General features: G+C 34.8%; 1 protein-coding gene across 3 annotated transcripts in view; it reads right to left on the reverse strand.

The window, feature by feature from the left end:
- Positions 1–8,717: 8,717 nt before the first annotated feature.
- LOC108972175 (inhibitory POU protein) overlaps positions 8,718–25,587 on the reverse strand; it is a 74,827-nt gene continuing 57,957 nt past the window's right edge. Inside the window, exons 4-9 of one of the 3 annotated variants that reach the window (XM_018938688.1) lie at positions 14,934–15,111; positions 14,742–14,879; positions 14,455–14,686; positions 11,887–12,044; positions 11,619–11,832; positions 8,718–8,983 (exon numbers count right to left, since the gene is read on the reverse strand). In XM_018938688.1, coding sequence (XP_018794233.1) covers positions 11,771–11,832; positions 11,887–12,044; positions 14,455–14,686; positions 14,742–14,879; positions 14,934–15,111 — 768 coding nt within the window. In that variant the 3' untranslated portion in view covers positions 8,718–8,983; positions 11,619–11,770. Of the gene's footprint in view, positions 8,984–11,265; positions 11,329–11,618; positions 11,833–11,886; positions 12,233–14,454; positions 14,687–14,741; positions 14,880–14,933; positions 15,112–25,587 lie in introns of those variants that run through there. The other 2 variants (XM_018938687.1, XM_018938689.1) reach the window with 2 other exon arrangements.

Here is a 25,587-nt window from a genome sequence, read left to right on the forward strand (position 1 = left end):
TGTTAGCTGACCTCGAGCGCGCAACTTTTTACGGTTGTATCTCCAAAACTGCGCATTAAGCTTGTCAATATTGTTGCTATTGCTCAATAAAAACGTTTAAGCTTGGGGTCCGAGAGAATTTTTATTTCTTTGCTCCTTACAAATAGATGCTCAATTAGTTGAGCACGCATTCTATCGCTAGCCTTTAGTTTTCGATTGTCAAATATTCCTCTCATCCGTCTTGTTTAAAGATCTGTTGTATCATTTAAAGATTTCATCTGTCTATTGACTGACTTTGCGTCTCAAGTCAGGTTTGTGTGGTGTGGATTAGCTCCTTTTGCAAAGTCCTTGATAAATGTTTGTAGTATGATAAGAGGCGGAGGAAACTTTTCAGTTACTTTGGGTTTAAACATAACAAACATACTAGTACTTTGGAATAAGCACGCATCCCTCAAATAAGTATTTCATTTCGTTAATACTTTAAAAATAATATTAATTTCAAAGAATTACAAAGCATTTCTATTCATAAACGTAAACGGATAATCAATCAAATAAATTGAAAAAAATTGCAGCTTACAAAAATAAAAGCATAAATTAAAGGCGAACAACATACGAGTAAACAAGGTGCTTCTTTGCTTAATTGTACTACTGGACTACTTACTAATTGTACGAGTACTGTAACTACTAGCTGAATAAGCAGACGTTTTCTGCGTGCAATTATGTGTTTTGAAATGAAAAGAAAGTTGAAAATATTTTGTGTTGAAAATTATTTATTTGCGATTTTGCTACATTTCTTTCAATGTAACGCAGCTTTATAAACAAATATTTTTGGTTTCTGTTCTTGTACGGTAATGCACAAAAAAAATGGTTTTACAACTTGTAAACACGCCACGTATAGCTGGCCGTGGGAAAAACATGACATTTTAAGATTAATGAGACACGTTTTTAGCGACTATCCTTGTGTCCTGTTAATTGTCATTTCGTATGCATTTTTCTTTAGAAACTGAATAGGTTTGAACTGAAATGGCAAATCGTTGGAACTGAAAGGAATTCGTAGAACCAAGCATTCGGCTCTCTTGTATTGGATAGGTGTGTCACAATCAGTCGAGTTCACTTGGACAAATTCGACGCATGAAGATTGCGAAACGTAATAATGCCTTTCCAAAGAATTTAGAAATTCCACTGTCAATTTCCAATTCTTTTCGAATACGATGTAAAATGTCTTCGGCAATGTCATTTTTGTTCGTATCCCATAATTGATGTCGATTTGAGGGCTGATATGTCGAAATGATCTAAGCAAAAAGTGTGCGAACTTCAGTGGCATACGAAGTAGCTATCGCAATCGTCCATCGTTTGATCCCAGTAATTGTCTTGTTCCAGCAGTTGAAATTGCTGGCATGCCTCTCTAACAGTTATCGTACCATTCATAGTAAGAAATGACTAAAAAAAATTGAACCGCGTAAATTAATGAATAGCAACCAAAGGTAGAAGCAATCGTAATTTTTCGGGTGGATTGTGTAAATGCGTCACAATGCATTAGTTGAGAACACACCTGCATGTCCACCTACTGCTTGGCCTTGTTTTCAGCGTAACTATTTCTTCGACGATGCATTCCATGTAAAATATCAAGGCATTTCCAAATAGTGCAGTGTTCTCGCAAACGGATCACTGACGCAAGTTGAGAAAAAACTCGTCGATGTCAAATTTGTTGTTGGAATTGTTTCCGTTAGATGTACTGTATTCTCTGGGATGAAGACTTTTCGGCCTTCTTCAAATGAACTTCGAGATGCACAAAAGTAGGAAAACGTTAATGAATTTCAAAAGTAAATATCTTATAAAACAGTTCATTGCAATTCACGTATCGACTCATTTGATACTTGCTGATCTCACCTCGTTCAAGACCAATAACCGCCATGTTGCTTTCTTTGTTGACGTAATTGCAAATGTATTTAATCGATTTCACCAAACTACAATAATCAACATTCATATGAGTTTTGAATGTGAATTAGACACTAGTGGCGAATGCTGCATATTCTGCCATTGTCGTCTGGTGAACGACGCCAATGCAATGGATATCCATCATTTCCGAAAGAAAAGCAGATGGATAGTGTTTAGTTCATTTATTTTCAGACATACCATCTGAAGAGGGATTGGGGTGTCCGTGAGGTCCATAAACTATATTGGTCTTCACGACTTCATATAATTCTGGATCTATCTCTTATTATGATTATGGTTATGAATTTCCGCAGAAATGATTTCATCTGGTGTAACCACCATCCTCTCTTTTGCTCCACAACAGAGTACATTCAGTATCTAACTGCATCATATTATATATACATACGTTGCTTCAAGATAAAGTCCATCAAACATCGTAACTGTTCTTTGAAGATCCGTGCCGTGACATCGTGACGATCCTACTGGTTGGTCGCGATCCAATAATTCCGTAATTAATGGCTATTTTTCATTGCAAGTGAATGTAACAATAAAATCCGACCGTCCATATCTGCATGTACAATTACGTACTCGCATTCTGCATGTGCCTTGGGCTGCCATTGTATATTGATTGCAAAAAGAACGCCGATCGGTATTAGCTCGAACTCTTCGAGGCAGCCTAACAAATTTCAATCTGTAATTGATCACTTTGTATGAAACACATATAAAGTTTTAAAGCCTTTTGAATAGCCGAAAAAAAAGCAAGCGACCGAAAGTGAACGATTCAAATTGTATGGAAGAACTGTATGGAAAGACTTTTCCTAAAGGCTTTCGCATTTCTAAACTTTTCCAGATCCACAGCGAACAACCTCTGAAAATTTCATCAAAATTGGGTCAACCTTGCGTTACTAACAAACAAACATTTTTTACATATATGCATATATTAGGGTGTTTTTTTATTTTTTATTTGAACTATTCATTTTTTGCAATTCTATCATGAAATTTCCTTAAAAATAACCTTAAAAAATTCCCTGAAAATTTTAGCCCTTCATATTAACATTAACGACTGGACCAAGGGAAATTTTCTATTGAAAATACAGGACAATCGCGATTTTTTATCTCAGAGCTATAGCTCAGAGGTATTTTATGACATCGCTTCGAATTTAAACACATATTCTTCAAAATTGAACACTCTTCAAAAGTGCCCATTTCGACAAAGTCGAAACTCACACCGGCGAGGTAGTATGATCTAAACCAGATTTTTCCACGAAAAAATGAACATGATAAACTTGTAGGAAATTTTATTTGCTACAGAAAAGGTCCGAGGTCAAAATCGCTATCATTAATATTTCTCGAAATATTCGGCTTTTTAAGCAAGGCTTTATAGAATTTTCATACATTTTTATATTATATTTAGATGTGTATAAGAGACAGGTATAACTGTGACATCATTTGATCCGCAGAACACGCAATTTGTTTTATTTACGCCATTTAAGATATAAAGAAGGTTTTTTGTTAGAAAAAACATTAGCTCTGATTCGTTGAAGTGCCGGGCAGGTATCGAGGAGGTGTATAACTGTGAGATCATTTGATCCGCAGAACACGCAATTTGTTTTATTTACGCCATTTAAGATAAGAGCATGTGTAGTAGTTGTGTGTCCTATTCGAAGTCTTATAAATGTCCTTATATTTTTACAAGTCGCTTTTCCTGGGTATAAAGGCTTTGTTCCCGCAGGATTAGATTTCTTGCAGTGGTGATCGTGATTACTCCATTCTCTTACTTGGATTTCATTTGCGTGTGTTTCAACAAATCTGCGTATATCTTTATCAGTGAAATAGTCAAAGGAGTGAAGTGGTTGTTTGGAAGCTTCTTTAGCTTTTTATCGGCAATTTCGTTGCCATAAATTCCGATATGGCTAGGCACCCACATTATTTTTATACAGTTATTGCTTTGCAATAGCATGCTACGAATATTGGTTATTAAAGGTTCATTATTAGTATTAAATATAGCTTCAATTGCTGATCTACTGTCGGTACATATAATTTCCCATTCGGGAAGTAAATTGTACTGCCTCAAATATTGCGGCTGCTTCGGCAGTAAATACCGAGCAATAGGATGGCAAGGAACCGACCATAATAGTAACACCCAGCTGGTTTGTCACAGCAAACGTTGTGCTGGTGTCTGACTTGAATCCGTCCGTATAATACAAGTTCCAATCATCATTTAAGGACTCTAATAACGCATTAAACATTTGTACTCATTACTGCTGGTAGAATATTTTGGGTACTTAAGTAGGGTGTTGATGAGTGATGAATTTGGAAGCGCACTTGGTGGATACTCTGAAGTTTTAAGAAGTGATCAGGTGATTACGGTGTTCAGCTGTTGAATTAGACTTAAGCAACTCATAATAGTAGACGGCTTACGACTAGTCTTAAAATTTCGTATAGAGCAATTGATTTGCGAAAAAGTTAATTCATTTCTGCAGTGAAGTAGCCTTAGTATAAGCATCATGGTGTTACGCATGGTCCGGTAGTTTACATGCGGTAATCCAGCTTCTGATAGAATTACCTTAATTGGTGACGTTGAAAAGGCGCGAATGCTTCTTCTGACTACTGCGTGGTAGGGTGCGTTCAAGAGCTTAATGTTTGTATTAGCGCAATGTCCGTAAATACAAAGTCCGAAGTCAATTTTAGATAATATTAAAGCTTTTATTATATTGACAAGAGTATTTGTATGTACTAAGCAATATTTAGATGATAAGAATTTAATTATATTCAATCTAGAAAAAAGACTTACTCTAACATATTTACAATGCTCTTTGAAAGTTAATTTGTTGTCGAATATAAGTCCTAAGATTCTTAATTTATTAGTATGTGGGAGATCAACGTTAGAAAAGCATATATTAGGAAAGGAGCACTTTTGTTTCCGACATATGTGAAAAGTTTTACGTTTGCTAGGCGATATATTAGCGCCGGAAATTTTTGACCAATTACTTATTTTATTCAATATATTTAAAAATATGTGTTTAACTTGGTTTAGATCTTGAGTTTGAGAGAATATTAAAACATCATCGGCATAGATGCAGTGTTTGACAGCTCCACTAGAACTTATAATTGTACTTATTTCATTGAACGCCATGGTAAATAACGCAACAGAAAGGGGTGATCCCTGTGGTATACCATTAAACAGATCGTGTAGGCCGGATTTATGCATATTGGCAGTAACAAAAAATTTGCGGTGGTTCAAAAACGATTTTATTATATTATATAGTTTTTCGCCAATATTCCATTTTTTAAGTTCCCTGAGTACCGTGTGAGGTCCAATCCTGTCAAATGCTTTTTCAAAGTCTAAGCTTAGCACAGAAACGTGATTTCGGTTTGACAAAGCCGTAGAGGCATAGTGTTCGAAAAATAACAGAGCGTCAGTTACTCCTAATCCTTTTTGGAAGCCAAATTGTTGGGGTTTTATAAAAGCGTTTGCTTTGGCAAACCACATAACTCTTACAGATATTATTTTCTCCAGAACTTTGGACATGCAAGGAAGTAAGGATATCGGTCTATAATTTTCTATTTGAGAGGTAGGTTTATTGGGCTTGGTGATGGGAAGGATGGAAGCTGTCTTGCACTCCTGTGGATAGATTCCCTCGTTGAGGATTTTATTGTAAAGAGAAATTATTCGTATTTTAAGGGATCGAGGGAGATTTTTAAGGATGGGATAGGAAATGATGGGAGCATCTGCTTGGACGGCTCTGGGTAAGGGAAATGGGTTATTGTAGTTTTCAGAGATTTTTTGGCTTTTTAAGGTGTTGAAATCATTGTGAAATGTATGACTGTTGGAATTATCTGACCATGTGTCCGCAAACTTCTGAGCAATGTCTTGAGGGTTATAAATAGGACCTTGGGCTGAATGTATAAATGGTAAGCTGGATCGTTGTGAGGAGCCTGTAAGAATTTTAATATCTGTCCAAATTTTTTTTGTGCTCGAAAGTGGGYTGATATTGGCGGTGAGTGTTTCTAAAGCTTTTCGTTTGGCAGATTTTAATTCTTTTCTAAACACCGCTTTTTTATAGCTTATGAAATTATTGCCAGTTCTGGAATGTTTGTATTTGGACCATAATGCTTGTTTATTGTTCCTTAATATTGTTAGGAGATTTGACCAATATGGCAATTTAGCATAGAAATGCTTGGTATATTATAGATAGAAGAATACAAGTATGTTGAAGAAAAAGAGTTTGATTGGATTTGATTGCTCATGGTCATTGGAGTTTTCGTTTTAATTTTCCTACAGTTGTCATTTTGCTTAAATACGTCGACAAACAGTAATTAATAATATAATTTTATAATTTTTGTGAGGTAAGAGTTAGTTGATTTACATAAGAGTATGTAACATACAATACTTGGAAAAATTACTTGTCACGTTATTTGTCCGCGCTGAAAATCTAAAGTACTGAACGGATTTTAATGATAGTTTCATCCAACTTAATGTATAGGATAGTTTATATCTGATTTTATAGGTGTGTGTGTTTTTTTTTTGTTAATTATTTGTTTATTAATGACCGTTTAAACTATTCTACAGGAAGAATTTGTGTGCATTTCAATCGTCGGCATCAAAATCGTATAAGCAGTTGTATTACCAAGTTTTGAGCTAATTTAGTAGATAGTGTGCGAATGGCACATTCAGTATACTACATACTTGTCATTAGATATTCATAAGAAAACAATTGCAATTTGTGACATATGTATAAGGGACATTCTCTTGCTATTGCACCGTGCACGAATTACAGAATTTTCCTTTTGGTGCAACGGCACAACAACAAACAGACGCAAAAAATTATTTTCAATGGCTCTAAAATATGTTAGGCCAAAACCCATGTTTATTTTCATGCAATTACACGTAAAAAAATAATTGCAACCTTGTGCCAAATGTCATTTTATGTAAAGACATATTTCGCCGTTAAATTGTTGAGAAAGGTAAGTTTTAAATAGATTTTAAATTTATTTTTATATTGTAAAGATTTGTTATAGTTTTTTTTTAAGAATGAATGCAGAGTTGCGCTAATTCACAATAGTCATTCCCAATAAATCATCAGTTTATATATTTTATTATTAGATTCTGCAATGGGTGCTCTCTTGGTCTTGCTTATTTCGATATGGGATGTTTGCATTTTGTGTCATCGTGCAATCTTGCAAGAGAATCCCCCTATAGTAAAATGACGGAACAGCTGCAGTGTTGCGAAAAATTTTAATTATAATCAGATATGAGGGGTTCGCAAAAAATTGCAAGCATTGTACGGAACAATAAGGATTTAAGCGCAACGATAAACTCTTCGGGCCACAGTTTGATGTTTTCGGGCAGATCTTGTCAGTCATTTCTTGCCTCCTTATTATGGCACTCTTCGATTGGTCATAAACTTACGCATACCATTATGTTCCGTCATTAAATACAACAAGATCTGTGTATTAACAACCAAACTCAATTTTTTTCCAACTACTGAGTAAAAATAATGCATGTATGTACATATGTATATTTGACAACTGCAAAGTGATTACCAGCACAAATATTTGCCGAACAATTGCTAGATATTTGGGATGGCAGAATAGAACTGTAATCAAATATGCAAAGCATTAAACTCCTAGAATATATAAAAATAAGTTAAATTATTTTTCGGCCATAACAAATAGTTACTTGGATCATAATTGGATCACGTATTCGGCATAATGAAGATGTTGGAGAAATAAATTCTCCAATAAAGCAATCGTTTCCAGGCGATTTAAATCAATCTATGCAGTTTTTGGCGAAAATAAATATGTCAATTTTCCAATTGAATTTCTAAAAGAAATACAATATGTTTGGAACATAAGAAGGTAAGTTTATACCAAATTCATAAAAGCTTGACCTCTTAGTTTACTTTTTAATTACGCCAATAAAACGTAGTCATTTGGTGCCAAGTCAGGACTTATCACATCAATGTTTTGATATACTATATTATGGTTGGTTTCCTTGGTTTCTTGAAAGACAACTGGCAAAAACAATTTTAGCACTCAGAATTAAGTGTTCTGTGTTATTTTGGTGGTACGGTTATTACATTATTACATGTTAAGAAAAAATTGGGCACCCATTTGTTTTAAAGTGTTTCGTGCACGAACAACCTCTGTTGGAACCGACTCATTTGGTAACATACAGTCAATTGTTGTTTACTTAGGGCTCATACGTGTAAATTGAAGATTCATCATCTGTCAAGATGTCATATGAGAGATTTAAACGATTGACAAATTAGGAAAAAATGGGACCCAACGTTAAAAAATTTTTATACAAAGGAATGTTCATGCAATATTGAATGTACTTGCATGTTGGTCCCACTAATACCTATAGTTGTCTCAAGCGCACGCTGGTCACATAACAACCTTGTAATATCAGTTTGCGCAAAGCATCAATAGTTTCCGGAACAAGAACTGATTTTTCTTCATCGCCAAAATTGGAATTAAGTTCACCGGTGCACAAAATCCGAGATATAAAACCTACGTATATTTGAACTTAAACTTTAGCCGCGGCAACTAGAGGTTGGATGATCAGGTATTCATATATATAAAAAAAAATGAAATTATGTATACAAGTACTTGTGATTTTTATTTCTTTCAAATCTTGCTATCAAATTAGAACGGTACAATTATTTGATGTCACTAATGTTCGAAATTAAAAATTTCAATGTGTATTCAAAATAAATTTTCATATACATATTTATAATTAAAGTATATATGTAGAATTCTTACATCATTTCCTATTTATAGTTAATTATGGTCTTAGATGTATATGCAAGTGTGTATTTACATATATATATTTACAATAACGTTCGACACTTTACAATTTGTTTATTCAATTTCATGCTACGTAAATACAAAACTACTTATCTTTGTACACCTAATTGTTTGGCAACAACTAAATTCGTTGCATATTATGTATTTCTATTAATTAATTACTTTAAAGGAAGCATAAGAACCACGTTAATTATCCACAGGATCTTCGGTTTAGTGAAGTACCGTCCCTACGGGATACATCTCGAAAATATAGATTCTAAAACAAGAAAATTCAAATTTAAAAAATTTTTGTTGGTACATTCTTCAAAACAATCTGTTTTTAGTTATAATTATTTACTTAAAATGCTCTCACAAATATGTTATGAAATTATTGACTTATTTGTCCACTATATTATTAAAAATTTTGGATATGTTTTAGATAGAAAACGTTCTATTATTAAAAAATAATATATGGATTTAATTTTCAAACCTTTGTGCCTTTTTTGCAATCGATATTAAATGAATTCTTTAGTTTTGATTTTAAACAGTGTAAAGTGTATAAGTAAGTAAATTTACTTCATTACTATAATACTCTGCTGCAGAATTATAAAGCTGATGAAATAACTGTACAACTTTAAAAATTAGGAAAGAACATCCATTTCACAATTATAAGATTGTACTAGTATGTTTCTGTTCTGCGGAATTTTATGAAATCTTATTAACTTGAGTGCCTTTAAATCAAAAATCGTAAATAATAATTTATTTTTAATAATAATTTATTATTATTCGAAAAGTACCGCTTTAATTTATAATTAAACTGGAGGAACTTTTTTTTTAAGATGCTTGACTGGGGGGGGGACCCATAGATGATACTACTACTACTACCATTTATCATGTTCATAATCTAACAAAACCAGCGAATTGCTGACTCCGGGGAGTGTTTGAGTGCTCTTTAATCGTAATAAAACCGAATCCATCATTTCTTACTAAGGTCCATTGAACAGACATTATAGTGGACTACTATCAATGAACCGGTCTTCAAGCGCAGAAAAATGAAAAGTCGGCAAGGTTATGACATCAGTCTTTTGGGATGCACGTATGTAGTTTAATATTCATCGACTGATTACTGATCCAGTTATAATCCATTGCACTGTGTGTTTGGATGCATTTCTATTCTAATATACCAAATACTTAGCAATTGTATTGTTTTTGAGGAAGCATCGGTTTGCATAGAGAGTTCCGCGGCCTCCGACGTGGTATTTATAGGCACGCACCAAAACGGCCGGCCGGTACCGCCGCAAACGCTACGTCCCGCAATTTTTAAATATGTAATATCTTCGAAAATATTCATTTAAAGCAAATGCTGTACAGGGCCATATAGATCTATATTAAACCAACAATGTATTTAAGGTATTTAATTGGAATGCGATTAATACTGTATTGTTTAAAATCGCTCAGAACATTAGCAATTATTTGAAAAGGACAAAAAAACAAATAAAAAACAGAAAATGTTATCGTAGGATTTAGCCTGCGTTTGCAATGTTAGCGAAAAAAGTTTAATTATTTACGACATCACATTAGAAAACTCAAAAATAACAGTATTTTCCACTATTTAATGGATGTTATTATATATATAAACCTTCCTCTTCAATCACTCTATCTATTAAAATAAACTGCATCAAAATGTGTTGCGTAGTTTTAAAGATTTAAGCAGTCATAGGGACATAGGGACAGAAAAATCGACTTTCTTTTACAGTTTTGTACAAGTCGAATGAACAGCTATGATTATGACTTCCAATAATAAAATTTGATATTTGGACAGGACAATACCTAAACATAAATATGCAAAAAAAAGACTACGAATTCAATAAATTTTTTCGAGTGGTCAGATTCAATTGAAGAATTCTGTGGCATTCTTGCTCGCCTTATTTGCGAAAGAACGTATAGCTGTCACAGCCAAGGATGTTCCCCTTCCTTTTAATTTATTATAAAAACAAAACAACAAAAAAATAAAAATAAAAAAAAAATAAAAAAAAAAACTTTATCATTTCACCTGACGATTCACCTTCAATCTTAAGTTACAAAAATTCTTAAAATTCCACAGAAATATAGCTGTAGTGGTTTCATAAGTGCAGTTATGATATTAAAAATACTAGCATATACTTCTTCTTTAACAAGTTAACAGCAACGCGCCAACCTTTTCTTCTTTTTGCAATTTAGTGCCAACTCGAGATACCAAGTGCAGCCAGGTTATTCTCCAACTGATCTCCCCAAAGGAGTCGAAGTCTTCTTCTAATTCTTCTGGCGATTACTGCGTCGAATACTTTCAGAGATGAAGTGTTTTCATCCAAACGGACGACGCTGTCTCTTAATTCGCTGAATGTCAATGTCAATGTCGTCAATATAGCTCTTCGTTCCATCGAATGCGATATTAGCCGTGGCCAATGGGCAAAGGACCATAAATCGAAAACTCGTAACGATCACTCATCAGATGTCGTCATCGTCCATGCCTCTACACCATATAACAGGACGGGAATAATGAGTGACTTATAGAGCTTAGTTTTTGTTCGTCGAGAGAGGACTTTACTTCTCAATCGCTTTAGCTTTCATTATTTGATCGGCCTTATAATTTGCAACAGAGAGTAATAGTTCATTTTCTATATTAGCAAGTTTATATTAACTATAAACGTAATATACATTTTTTCTGATTCATGTATTAAAATGTAATTGTTTTTCAATTCTGTTTGGAGCGCAAAATGTTTTTTACCGCGCGAACTAAATCATGTGTTCATATCTGAATATTGCTCAACTAATTTTTGCACAACTTACAGACCGATTAATAATTGTTTTATAATTTTATTTCAAATACCTTAATACCTTAATTTTTTATTGAAAGTACTTTTTATTCTTACCTTCAATAAAAGAATTTTATTAACCCTGTTAAATTTTGCATTATTGGTCAAAACTGCGCTAGTTGATTGCAATGTTTCTTCTCCAGGAATATGTATCATGGCTATGTGTTGTGGCAGATCTACAGGTAAAAGTCTCCAGAAAAAAACGACTATCAGTATCCGAACCCCGCTGATCCATGCCCAGTCATTGATGGAGTAACACTACTAACTATACCTAATTGTGTGGCTGTATTATTTGTTTGTCAGTGTTGTGCTGCAAATTTCATACGTTTTTGTTTTTGCCTTTGATTGCAGAACCAGACACGCACCACGTTTTTCTTCAAGTCCAATTTCTCAGCGATAGCAGCAATTTTCTCACCAGAAGGCCTCGGTTGAACGGCAAAGTACGCTTCCAGGGAACGTTTTTCAGGCGCCGCAATGGAAGTCCTTTTTCTTGAAAAAAGACTCGATATAGATTACTGTTACAAAGTGGTTACTTTCAAGCTTTTCTTGCCAATGTAAGGATGTCATATACAGGGTGCCCACAGTGGGGTTCGTTAAAATGCCGCGTATGCCATACTGAAAAGCCCATTTCTCAAGTGAACACAATATTTTATTTTACAAATTAATTACAGCTTTAAAATAAAAAATAAAATATTAGAGGTTTCATAACAGATGGGCACCCTATATACATATGTATACTTATATATATATACTTAATAGTTTTATGTATTGGGACAGACAACATTTCTTTAATTTCCTTCTAATAGTACAAATATGTATGTATATTTACTATGAAGCAAATCAAGAGAACTCCAAAACAATTGCATTCAAATGTTTTAATAATGAACAGCACAAGTTCTAAGAAGATAAGATAATAGGTTATGTGATACTAAATTATTGTTTTCTAGACAAAATGGGTATACATTTTTTTTTGTGTACACAATTATATTACTGAAAAATAGTGAAAGCCGCTTATAAAAATTAAAATAATAAACGTCAGAGAGGGAAAATCTTCCAAAGCTTATATATTAAATTAAATTGAAACATCTATTGTAATTTCACTGACATTTTGGAGTAGAATAATTGGTTTCATATTGTATGTCTCTGTTAATACAAGAGCTATGCCTTGAATTTGGGACACAATTATAATGTTTGATATCAACCGAACACAGGTCTTACTTTCTTTCTTTTTTAGCTAATTTAATTTTCTAGCCTGTGATAGAAAATACATATACATAGATACGTATAACTGCTTAAGCACTTAATTAAGCAGTTTATAGCATTGATATTTGAAGCAATTTCAAGCAGCCCCATTTCATCGCGGAGTGTGTTTTTGAAAAAAGTGTTGATTATGTTTCATTCACAATAGAATTTAGATGTCAGTTTTTAACAATGTTGCGAACGGTAATACCCCTAACTCCTTAAATATTTGAGAGTTATGTTTGAATTTAGGAACAGAGATAGTTGTAGTAACTTCCGAATTAATCATGTAGTTAATAGGGTTAAACTCTTCCGTTTGTCAAGGCTATTAGATGTCGATACTTTACAAACTCTTCCCTTTTATCCTTTAAGCACAGAAACTAATTGATCATCTAACCGGTCTTTGCTGAATTAAAGCGTTAATGTAAATCAATTCACCTAAGATATAAAAATCTTATTCCACGCTGTAAATTGGGCTGTGTTTACTAATAATATAGCTGATTCATTTTGAGTAGCTTTTCCCTGCAATAATCCAATAAACTACTGTATTCGCAAATGTTTTCTAGTATAGTATGCAAGCAAAATCGCATTCAAATGCAATTTGTTTTCCTTTTTGCCAAGTTCTTATGAGAAGAAGAATAATATATTATATATAACAGTTAATCGCTAATCGAGCCTATCGTTAATCGAGTAGCCGGCTGCGTGAAAGGCAAAAAATGGGTTCTTTTATATTCTTAATGTACTAAATTAATTTGGCTATGCGAATAGGGTATTAATGACTTTACGAAATTACTTCAGTGGGGATGTGTCGACTGCCAAAAGATCTCTTTTTATGTTCTACAAAGCAGGCTAAGAAGTTCGTATAGTAAAAGTTAGCTATCGCATTATTAGACCACACTCTCAAAGGATTTGTTCTAAATCTCATAGTTATCGCATCGCATTTGAGTTACGAAAGTGTTGGTATATTGAAGAAACTACATAAAAAGTGAATCTCGAATATTAATATTAATGCACTCTTATTTGACGATTTGGTAAGCGTTATACGGGTTGCCTTCCTAATTTCACGCAAGCAATCGATGTAGTGCATAAATGATGTTATGTTATCAATGAATATCAAAGGAATGTGTGAGATATTATGTTTATGAAACGAAAATGTGCAAAGTGGAATGCGCGAGAGCGTGCAACCGAATCTAAGAAGTGTTTGAAACCGTTAAATCGTAATAAGGTCGTATTCTTGTACGAATATTCAACAATAGATAAAATTTGGGTTTACTCTTTAATCCGCTGCCTATTAAGTGTCTTTTTAATTTAATCATCAGACACTATTTTTCTATTCTCAGACCTCAAATAAACATGGTATCGGAAATCTTTTTTAAAAAAGATTATTTTAAATACAGGCTTTTTAGTTTTAGTGCTGAAACCGTGCGCCAAAATAGAAAAATATATTTATAAGTAGATTTCTGTACGGCTATGCTATTCACTAATTCAAAATACCCACATACATACATATGTACATTTATGAAAATAACGAACAAGAAATTTAGTGTACACGAGACTTTTTTGCGTTAAGGCACTAACCTAATGTACAGAGTTGTTGATTTATATTTCATGTCAGTTATAATGTAATGTTTCCATTAACCAAAACGTTGTCTACCTTTTCTTTTCACCAGCTGGAAGTACACTGGGGGCGTCTGGATCTCTTCGTTTGTTTTTTGCTTGCGCCTCCGCTTCTTCCAGCCATGCCTGTAGGATTGGTTTCAAAGCAATCATATTGTTGTGTGACAATGTAAGACTTTCAAATCGGCAAATTGTACTTTGAGAAAGCGCCCCAACTCCTGGTAATTTTAGATTTGCTAAAGCTTTACCTACATCAGCCTGCGTAACGCCTACAGCAAAATAGGGTTGAGTTGATGTTAGCAGCAGAATTTAAGCAGCCATTACCTAACTTTATTCGTCGTTGTTTAAATCTTTCTGCGAATGCTTCCAATTCTCTAGGATCCGTGTCAGTGTCGGGATGAAGTCCAGCCGCAGCCACCGCTGCAGATATAACAGGATGATGTACTGCAGAATGTCCATGATCTGAAAATATAAAACTTAAAGCTGACACGTTGAGGTTATATATTCAAAAATTACTTGTAGAGTGGCCACTTAAACCGCCAGGGTGGTGATGACTCATCATATGGTTCATACTATGATACGACCCATGTAAGTGCTGATGAGTCGGCGCTAATGATGTGTCTGACATGGGCGCTAACGTTGTCATTGGCCCCGTAGGGTCCAACATATCCAATTGATCCATCGTATGATGCATCTGTAAAAGTAAAAGTAAAACCATTTATTYACACAAATACCAACATTAATAGTTTATTTTAACATTGAACGTTAAATTCGTTTACAAACATTTTATACTCTTTCAATCAATACACATATACTATATACACATATACTATATATATACTTCATACACTGACCAACATATTCGGCATAAGGTTTGTTAAAGAAACGAAAATCATTATATGTAGTATATGGGAGTTGGTAGTAGCGATGATTTTATCTATTAACTATTATCATGCCACGTTTTAAAAAATGTTTCCAAGGTTTCATTAAGGTATTCAATTTTATTTATTTTAGGCACAAAGTTACACTGTTATGAGTAAAGAACGCTTCTTAATTTTTACTGAGACACATTAAATATTGAGCATAAAGTCAACTGGAAGTTGGAAAATTATTATATTAGGTATACGGGGGCTCAGGTAAGTATTTACCCGATTCAAAACATTTTTGATACACAGTGATACTATTGCCAGGAAAGGATTCTCTTTGAATTGTGTATCCTATGCATTGACCGATATTTTCGGTCAAATGTCAACTATAGATACTGAAGTCAACATTTCCGGTATTTGGGGCTTGAATACTTTTGTTGGATTTGGGACATTTTTGGTCATCGGGTGGCATACTTTAAAGACAATATTAGCACAAAATTGTATACCGTTATATTAATTATTTCTTGATTTGTGCTATATGGGTAGTAGGTGTGGTTGCGGTCTCATTTCACCAATTTTCGCACTGTGACATAGAGATGTGAGAAGATTGCCACGAACTAAGTTTAGGCGAAATCGGTTATTCGCGTTAGGAGATATAGGATTTCAACAAAAAGTGGTCGGTGCCACAACAAATGCCCAATTTTTCACACCGGATCCCATAAAGCGGATCTCGGGCATCAAATTTATTTTGACGGTTTGTATCCGTTGTTCTTGCGTATTTCTTTCCATGATGAAAATTACTGAATACAATGAAAAAAACAATTACAGATCATGAAAAATTAAAAATGAGCGAAACGACACTTGGAAATCGGTGAAAATACGCACTCCTGGCGAACACTTGCGGTCGATGTGATACACTCTCGAGAGCTCGCCAATATGAAGTACTCTGAGGTACTTGTACTTCGATTAAAGAAATTCCTCTAGATCAGAACGCCTTCGAAATACTTTCCCATTGTATGCTGTCAAACGTTCATAAACTCAACTGTGATACGTCAGCTCTTAATCCAATCAACGCACGGACGATTTGAGCGAAATTCTGTTTGCTGCTTTCTCAGAGATTGGTCATTGCTGATCAAATGCGCCTTAAAAGTATAACGGACAGTACCTTGGACGTTTTTGGTTGGTCCATTGGTGATATGATTTCCTGTAGATATGGAGTTCTGAGTATTTTTGCTTGAGTATATCCGTAAAATGATCTCTGAATCTATTCAGCTGATCACTCCTTGTCCGTTACCTAAGCACCTCATGTTTGAAAATGCTATCGATAATAAGTTTTTTATTGTTACAGACTCTATACTTAATATAGCGGGTATTATATAATTTATATTCCTAAAATTGCTTGTAAACATTTTCTCCCATATACTTGGGTAATGTCAAAAGTAAATCCGTTAGGACCTTCCACTACCCCCAATAAGAATTTCCACTTTTTGTAGTACTCAAAATTTGTGATATGTTAATACAATTAAGTACGCACATTTTTATAAATATAATGTGGTTAAACTCTGAATTTTACCTGTAATACACATACATGTGGGAGTTAGACACAAAATCTGATTGTAATTCTCTAAAAAATTAATATTTAATATTCGCTTACACCCGAAAATTCGTACCTCTTCCTTACTTTGAAAATTTAGTTGTAAATACTTGAAATTAAATAACTTTTGAAAAATGGATAATAAATATACTAGTTTTTTATTTGTCGTAAAATTAAAATTCAGACCTTTTGCCAGGGGGTATTTTACCCTTTATTATATATATGTTATAAGTCAGCATGCAAGACCTTTTTTCTTTGCAATATTTCTTTATTTATTGGATCTGTTTTGTTTTAGAAGCCTAATAATAAGTTATAAAACCTTAAATCCATTTAAAAATTAGATAAGCTTAAGCAAATGATTGAGCTGTTTTGGTAATACCTTGCTCTTTAGTCATATTTCTTCTTTTAAGGCTTTTTTGATCGCAGGAATCTCGAAGTTCGTTTTTACTGTCCTGCACATTTTTGGTCTTAGCGAAAATGTAACAACATGCTAACATTTTTGTCCATTCACATTTATACTAATATTCTTAAACATGTTATCTATATGTGGCATTTGTTACGGCTCACGAAAGTTATGTCATCCGCAAGAATTGATACGTTACATTATTAGCTGCTGGAAGAGTTGGGCCTAAAGCATTGCCCTGTAGTACACCAGCCCTTATCTGTTGTTCATCAGACATGAAATCTCCTACTTTAACCATAAATTGATAGACTCCAATGTTTTATACAATTCTGAAGGTAGAATGTTTTTAATCTTATAAAAAAGGCCTTTATGCCACATTTTGTCAAACGCCTGTGCCACGTCTCTAAATATAGCCGAACAGTACTCTCTATGCTGAAACGATTTTCTTATTTCGTTAGTAATTCTATTTACTTGCTATATCTCGCTATGTTTTTCACGAAACCCGAATTTGTGCGTTGGTATTATATTATTTTCGTGGAAGAAAGGAGATATCTTTGAGACTAACACTTTTTCAAATATTTTAGAAAGAAGTCTGAAGTCTTTCCCACGTTTATCTATCAAGATAATTTTCGAGTTTTTCGATGAAATTGGATAGTATCCAAAACTCAGAATTGCATTGAAGAGCACAGACGTCGTACACAGCATTATTTGGTTACTCAATTAGGTAATATTATCATGTCCTGGCCAGTTTTTTGGGTTAAGTTCATGAATGATCCTAATAATTTCAGAAGGTGAAGTCTTAAAAGACTCGAGCGACTCGTTTTTTGTGTTAAGTAAGATTGACAACTTTGCGCTCCGAGGTCCTAACATCGACTCGGACCACTATCTTGTTGCATCCAAAATTCGCACACGTCTCTGAGAAGCAAAATACACACGTCAACAAACACAAGGAAAGTTCGACGCCGAGAAACTGCAATCACAACAGACAGCAGAATGATTTTCTACTCGGCTTGCACTCCTGCTCTCTGAGAGCACTCGTCAACAACTCGGTATAAGGGAACTGTTGGACGGCATTTCAAACTCCTTACGTACAGCTGCAACCGAAACCACTGGTTTTCGGAAAGTGTGAAAGAACAGCTGGTATGACGAGGAGTGCCGTGTCGCAGCGGAGAGAAAACGGGCTGCCTACCTCGCAACGTTACAATGGACCACAACACGTGTGGGATACCGAGAGTTGAAGAGGGAAGCGAGACGCATTTTCAGACAGAAAAAGAAAAAGGCCGAAATGCGTGAGTACGAAGAGTTTGATAAGCTGGCCGACAGGGGTAATGCACGGAAATTGTACGAATAGATGCTGTTTCTTTCAGAAGGTTTCAAGACCGGATCACACTCTTGTAGAAAAAATAAAGGTTATCTAGTCGCCGATGCCCAGAGCATACTTAAATTATGGAGGGAAACTTCTCCAGCCTGCTGAAGGGCAGTGAACGCACAACACCAGGAGAAGGCGAACTCCCCAATTGATGACAATGCAGTAGACGTTCCATTGCCCGACCATGAAGAAGTTCGAATAGCAATTACCCGAAGAACAAAAAAGAGCTATTCAAACACGGCGGCAAAGAACTGATAAGGAGCATGAATCAGCTTCTTTGTAAATCTATAAAAAAGGAGGTCCCACAATATGCGCCAACTACCGTGGGATAAGCCTCCCCAACATCGCATATAAGGTTCTATCAGGCGTATTGTGTGAAAGATTAAAGCCCACTGTGAAAAAACTGATTGGATCTTATCAGTGTGGCTTTAGACCTGGCAAATCAACAACCGACCAGATATTCAGCATATGCCAAATCTTGGAAAAAACCCGTGAAAAGAGAATCGACGCATGCTTCGATGTCAGAATTTGGTATCCCCGCTAAACTAATACGGCTGTTTAAACTCACGTTGAACAACACCAAAAGCTCCATCAGCATCGGGATGGACCTCTCCGAGCCGTTCGATACCAAACGAGGTTTCAGACTTGGCGACTCCCTATCGTGCGACTTCTTCAATCTGCTTCTGGAGAAAGTAATTCGAGCTGCAGAACTAAATAGAGAAGGTACTACCTTCTATAAGAGTGTACAGCTGCTGGTGTATGCCGATGATATTGATATCATCGGCCTCAACTCCCGGGCCGTTAGTTCTTTTTTCTCCACACTGGACAAGGGTGCAAAGCAAATGGGTCTGGCAGTGAACGGGGGCATGATGAAATATCTGCCCTCAAAGTCCTCTCTCGACAAACAAAAACAAAACTCTATAAGTCACTCCCAATGCCCGTCCTGCTATATATTACAGAGGCTTTGTCGATGACAACAACTGAGGAGTTGACGTTGCGAGTTTTCAAGAGAAAAGTTCTGCGAAAGATTTATGGTCTTTGCGCGTAGACCACAGCGAATATCGCATTCGATGGCTATATGAGATATATGATGACATTGAAATAGTTCAGCGAATTAAAAAGCAGCGGCTACGCTGGCTGGGTCATATTGTCCGAATGGACGAAAAATCCAGCTCTGAAAGTATTCGAAGCAGAGTAAAAGCAAGGCCTCCACTCCGTTGGAAGTACCAGGTGGAGCAGGCTATGCTTGGAATATCCAATTGGCGCCACGTATCGAAAAGAAGAAACGACTGGCGCGCTGTTGTTAACTCGGCTATAATCGCGAAAGCGGTGTCTACGAAGAACATTGACAACTTGAAGTTGTTCTTTGGGAAATTACATAGGTTGACATACTTTTTCTAGGCATTTTCATTGCAAAACAATAAGCCTCGTCACTTTTATCTCAATTTCCACTTAAGTCTGGTATACAACCTACATTCTACAACATTACTACGAGTTAAATTTTTCTTCTTCTTACACAAAATTTCTTCGTAGTCTTCTCCACTGATTCTGCTTTGGTTTCAGTGGTGAAAAAAATGGACACAGTTTCTTTCAGACACCATTCAAAGTTTTTGGTAAAACCACAAACCTGAAAGATCAAATAATTCTCCCAACATCTGAAAGATTGAATTGCTTATATTCAATTTACATTCCAAAGACAGCGTTTTTCTTTTCTTGGTAGGCGAAAAATACTAATTTTTCGTTCTATCAGATAACTTTATAGGACCGGTGGAACACCGTCAAACCTGTCGCAAAGTAAACACTGAGAGGGCGCAGAGAGATAAAGCCGATGCGGACGACAATCAAAATGAAAAACCCCAGAAAACGGAGTTTCGTAAGTCGGATATTTCCCCACACAATTAGTGGGTCGAACAAAATATGATGGCTTTAAAACACTAAAACAAATGTGTTAATAATACGCTATCTGGCCCTAGAAATCGTAAAACGCTCCGTGTTTCAGATCTTGCCAAAATGGAAAAGGCACTTTACAAATTGTTTTTATTACAACAATTTAACAACAATTTAAAAACAAAGCTATACAGTTTTATGATAAGTTAAGCAAGGACAGTGATGGAAGGCTTCAAAATTAAAAAAAAAAACGCCATGGAAATGCCTTATTTTAACTCAGTGGAAAAATTACCTTCGCGACCAGAACTTGTCGAAACTAAGCTACAAGCAAAAATTCACGAGATAACAACAGACTATGCGAAATAAATCTGCAAAACAGCGTATTACATTTTTGGCGTTTGCCAATGCTATTGGAAAACACAGGATTAAATTATTTATAATTGGAAAAACAAAAAATCTTAGAGTATTTAAACATTTTAACTGCCCAGTGGAGTAAAAAAAAGTACCAAACCAGCCTTAATGACATCAACTCTGTTCAAAATTCGGTTCACTTTTCCTTTTACCAGAGGCAACTACACTACACTACAAACTGAATAAACTCTAATAATTATATTCTTTAACTAAGTGGAATCTTATTTGAAAGAGATCGGATTATATCAAAAGACAACCCCTTCTTGGCAACGCATCTTCGCATCCAACTGAAGATGAATTAATGTCTGAAGATCGTTCAATTGCAAGAAAAATAGAACTGTTGTAAGTATAAAAACTGTTAAATGAATAAATAAATCTGTATAATTTTATTATCCGTTCTTCTTTATGATGAATTATGTTTATTTTATTTATAAATATTTATGAATTATTACAAATATATWTTTTTTTTAATTTTACTATATTTTATTATATTGTTATACTTGTATTATTATACTGTTATATTCTTGCAACACGTTGCTACAGAGGATAATAGTTTTGTTTACCTAATGGTTGTTTGTAACACCTAAAACTAACTAAGATAGTCCACTAATATTAAATATCTATTTTCAAATATATTGAATAAAGAAACACGTAAAAATATATACATTTATATGCAGCACACATACATATATGAGGAATGCACTTAAATTTACAACAATACAAATATATTTACTAAGGTTAAGATGTATACATACGGTAACATTTAGGCAATGCACTTCAAAGTAATCCGAAACCATACAGCATAAACAATACGATTACCCACGCACACACATGTATTGCATTGTATAGTTAAAAACAATCCCATGTGGTGTGTAGTACATACATATGTATTTCATTAGATACTTAAATTTCCAAAATAGTATATAAAACTTACAAATGTCAAAACAAAATTAGAATGAATAATTCTCAGCTCGAATAAGGTCTTTATTTTTCTCCCACCAGCGGTAAGAACTTAAAAATTCTTATTTGAGTTTAACGTTTGATCATACAAAGCAAACAGTTTGATATTATATTACAAGTCAAATATTAAATCCTTCGAACCAGATGATTAGCTGGAGTCAAAATTGTAAGACCTGTCTAAATGAAATACAGGCAATATCAAGGATTTGGTCATTCGAGCCGAACTTGGATATTATAATTCAAACTTTTGGTCCTTCGAGCTGGCTAATTAGCTTTAGCTTGTTTAAAAAAGAAAATAATCTACGATCTGCGAATTGAGAAAATAAATGTAGAACATGGAACTACATTCCAAAGAGATGGACATAGGGGCTAGAGGAAATAGCCCAACTGCCAATAGAATAAAGACCATTTTAAAAAGGTCGGCAAAAACTCGATCTATAATTGAAGAGGCAAAAATAAAATGTATGTAAATGTATTGAAAGATATGAAGATCTTCTTAAGAATTTATGGAGCAACTGAAAAAAAATATTCTCGAATTGACACTCCCTTAAACAATTCAAATTTTAATGTTGAGATAGAAGATCTATTTATTATGAAAAGATTAAAAAAAAAAAACAAAAAGGCAATTTAAAAACAAAAGAAAATGAGCTATGCGTAGAAGATTTTACCTTTGGCCGCGTGTAGGAGATATAACTTTCGAGAAGACTCGCATTGATGACATATCGAAGAAAGGCAGGCTGCGCGTAGAAGATATAAACTTCGAGAATCCACGAAAAGATGACATATCGAAGCTGCGCGTAGAAGATATTACCTTTGGCAAGCTGAGTGTGGAGGATATAACCTTCGAAAAGCCTGGGATAGATGACATATCAAAGAAAGGCAAGCTGCGCGTAGAGAAAATTACTTTTGAGGAGCAATGCATATTTAATGATGTGAACAATAAAATGTTTACTTTGGAAAATGAGGAGAATTTAAAAGATAAGATAAAGGATTTTCTAGAAAGAGAGGTTGAAGTTAAAGTCACAAAGGAAGAATACGACTTAATGGTAACTGACAACAAGTCGACAACTAAATGCGATTAAAAACCATGCAACCTAGCAGAACTTTGAGAGACGTTTTATTCCCCGGTAGAATCCTCACTTCGGAGGAATTAGGGAGGCTGGTTATGTTGTTACAGATACAACATGAGCTCTTGATCCGCCTGATCAAGAGCCAAATGAAGACATGACAATTGAAGTCGCTGCAGATGGAGGTATGATAGCGGAAGATGTAACATTGAAACAAAAAGTCAAGAAGAAGGAACGGATGGGCTGTATACAACAAAAAACATACATCAATCACAGAAACACGAAAGCAGTGAAGATGAGAATACTAAGTGCAAAAAAAGAAGCGTCACATCAAAGATACACCGTCATCCGATTTGAAAGAAAAAAGTCGACAGCATACTATTGAAACGAATTTGCAGAAATAGTTAGGAGCAAACTTTCACTGAGTTCAACAGCAGTTACTTTTGCCGCCCGGGAAAATGTTGAAAAAAGGGGTACCATTTAATACTTATTTTAAACACATATACAGTCCACTAATATTAAATATCTATTTTCAAATATATTGAACATATGTACATACATATACATATACATAAATAAATACATAAAAATAGATGCAAACAATACAATACAAATATATTTACTTTGGTTAAGATGTATACATACGATAACCTATTGATAAGATACACATTTAGGCAATGCACTTGAAAGTAATCCCAAACCATACAGCATAAACAATACGATAACACACGCACACATATGTATTGCATTATATAGTTAAAAGCAATGCCCTGTGGTGTGCAGAGGCACAAAAATATATACCCGAGATGGTATGAGAGGGCTTTATAGGAGCCCGGGTAAAAATTGAATGATGGGTGCGGCACCGCCCACTTTGAGGTGAAATTACATATATCCCTGTACACCTTCTTCCTACATTCCTTTGTCACATTCTCCTATACAACACAATTTTAATTCTTTCATTTAGGGTCATTAAACAATTAATTAAACAATTAATAAACGGGATAAAACTTCATCACCGAATAATTAAATTATGCCATCTTAAGATCTACAGGGTAGGAAAACACTTTATTTGAACCTTAGTTGACATTTACATATTTATTAGTTCGGGTGTAATATGTCATAATCTTGTAACTTCTACGGATCGAAGGGGGGGAAATTGCTTTAGGTGTTAACAAAACTTATTTTTTAAAATGTTGCGAAAGAATTCAAAATTGATAGTTCGACGAAATCGTGAATGACTTCTAATCAGAGATGATGAAATATGGTTATTTAAAATAGTAGATTCCAACACAAGAGAAAACATCAAGCTACCTGACTGTCTCCGAATCGAAAAGTCATCAACAAAATCGATTATGTTGTGATAGACGGAAGATACGTCTCCGAGGTCCTAACATCGACTCAGACCACTATCTGGTTGCAGCCAAGATTCGCACCCACCTTTGTGCAGCAAAAAACGCACGTCAGCAAACACAAGGAAGGTTCGACGTCGAGAAACTGCAATCACAACAGACAGCAGAACGATTTTCTGCTCGGCAACTCGGTATAAGGGAACTGCGGGACGGCATTTCAAACTCCTTACATACTTGTACATCATTGCCATTCGGAAAAAGCCAACCATCAGCTGGTACGACGCTTGTAGAAAACCTAAAGGTGATCTAAAGGCCGATGCCCAAAGCATACTAAATTATAGAGTTAACACTTCTCCAGCCTGCTCAATGGCAGTGAAAGTATAACGCCTGGAGAAGGCGAACCCGATTCCCCAATCAATGACGATGAAGCGGACTATCAACAAGTTCGAAAAGCGAAAAGCAATTACCCATCTGAAGAACAATAAAGTGGCGGGGGCCGATGGAATGCCGACCGAGGTATTGAAACATGCTGATGAAGAACTGGTAAGAAGTATGCATTCGCTTCTTTGTTAAATATGGTCGGATGAAAGCATGCCCAACGATTGGAGTTTAAGTGTGCTCTGCCCCATCCACAGAAAGGGAGAACCACAATCTGCGCCAACTACTCTGGGATAAGTGTTTAAACATTGCATATAATGTTCTATCGAGAGTATTGTGTGAAAGATTAAAGCCCACCGTTAACAAAGTGATTGAACCTTATCAGTGCGGCTTTAGACCTGGCAAATCAACAACTGACRAGATGTTCACTATGCGCCAAATCTTGGAAAATACCCGTGAAACAGAATCGACACACACCACCTCTTCGTCGATTTCAAAGTATCCTTTGACAGCACGAAAAGGAGCTGTCTTTATGCCGCGATGTCTGAATTTAGTATCTCCGCAAAACTAATACGGCTGTATAAGCTGACGTTGAGGAACAACATCATTTGCTTTAAGATCGACGCATCAAATTCAATCATACGTAATTAAGTGATGGTGACAAATGTAAACTAAGAAGCACTATTTTTCTCAATTTATGAAGTTGAATAATAAAAACTGTAATAATAAGCTGTTTTCTTTTTTAAACTAAATTGAATAACTAAATATGCATAGTTATCATTAAATTAAGAAATTAAATTATAATTTGCCACAGTAGCAAAAGGCGCAAAAAATGTTAAAAAGTGTGATTGGCCCTTTAATAAGCTTAGCGCAAATATTGTATAAA

This window comes from Bactrocera latifrons, unplaced genomic scaffold (genome assembly GCF_001853355.1).
Source record: "Bactrocera latifrons isolate USDA-ARS-PBARC rearing strain unplaced genomic scaffold, ASM185335v1 scaffold_383, whole genome shotgun sequence".
Taxonomy (NCBI): domain Eukaryota; kingdom Metazoa; phylum Arthropoda; class Insecta; order Diptera; family Tephritidae; genus Bactrocera; species Bactrocera latifrons.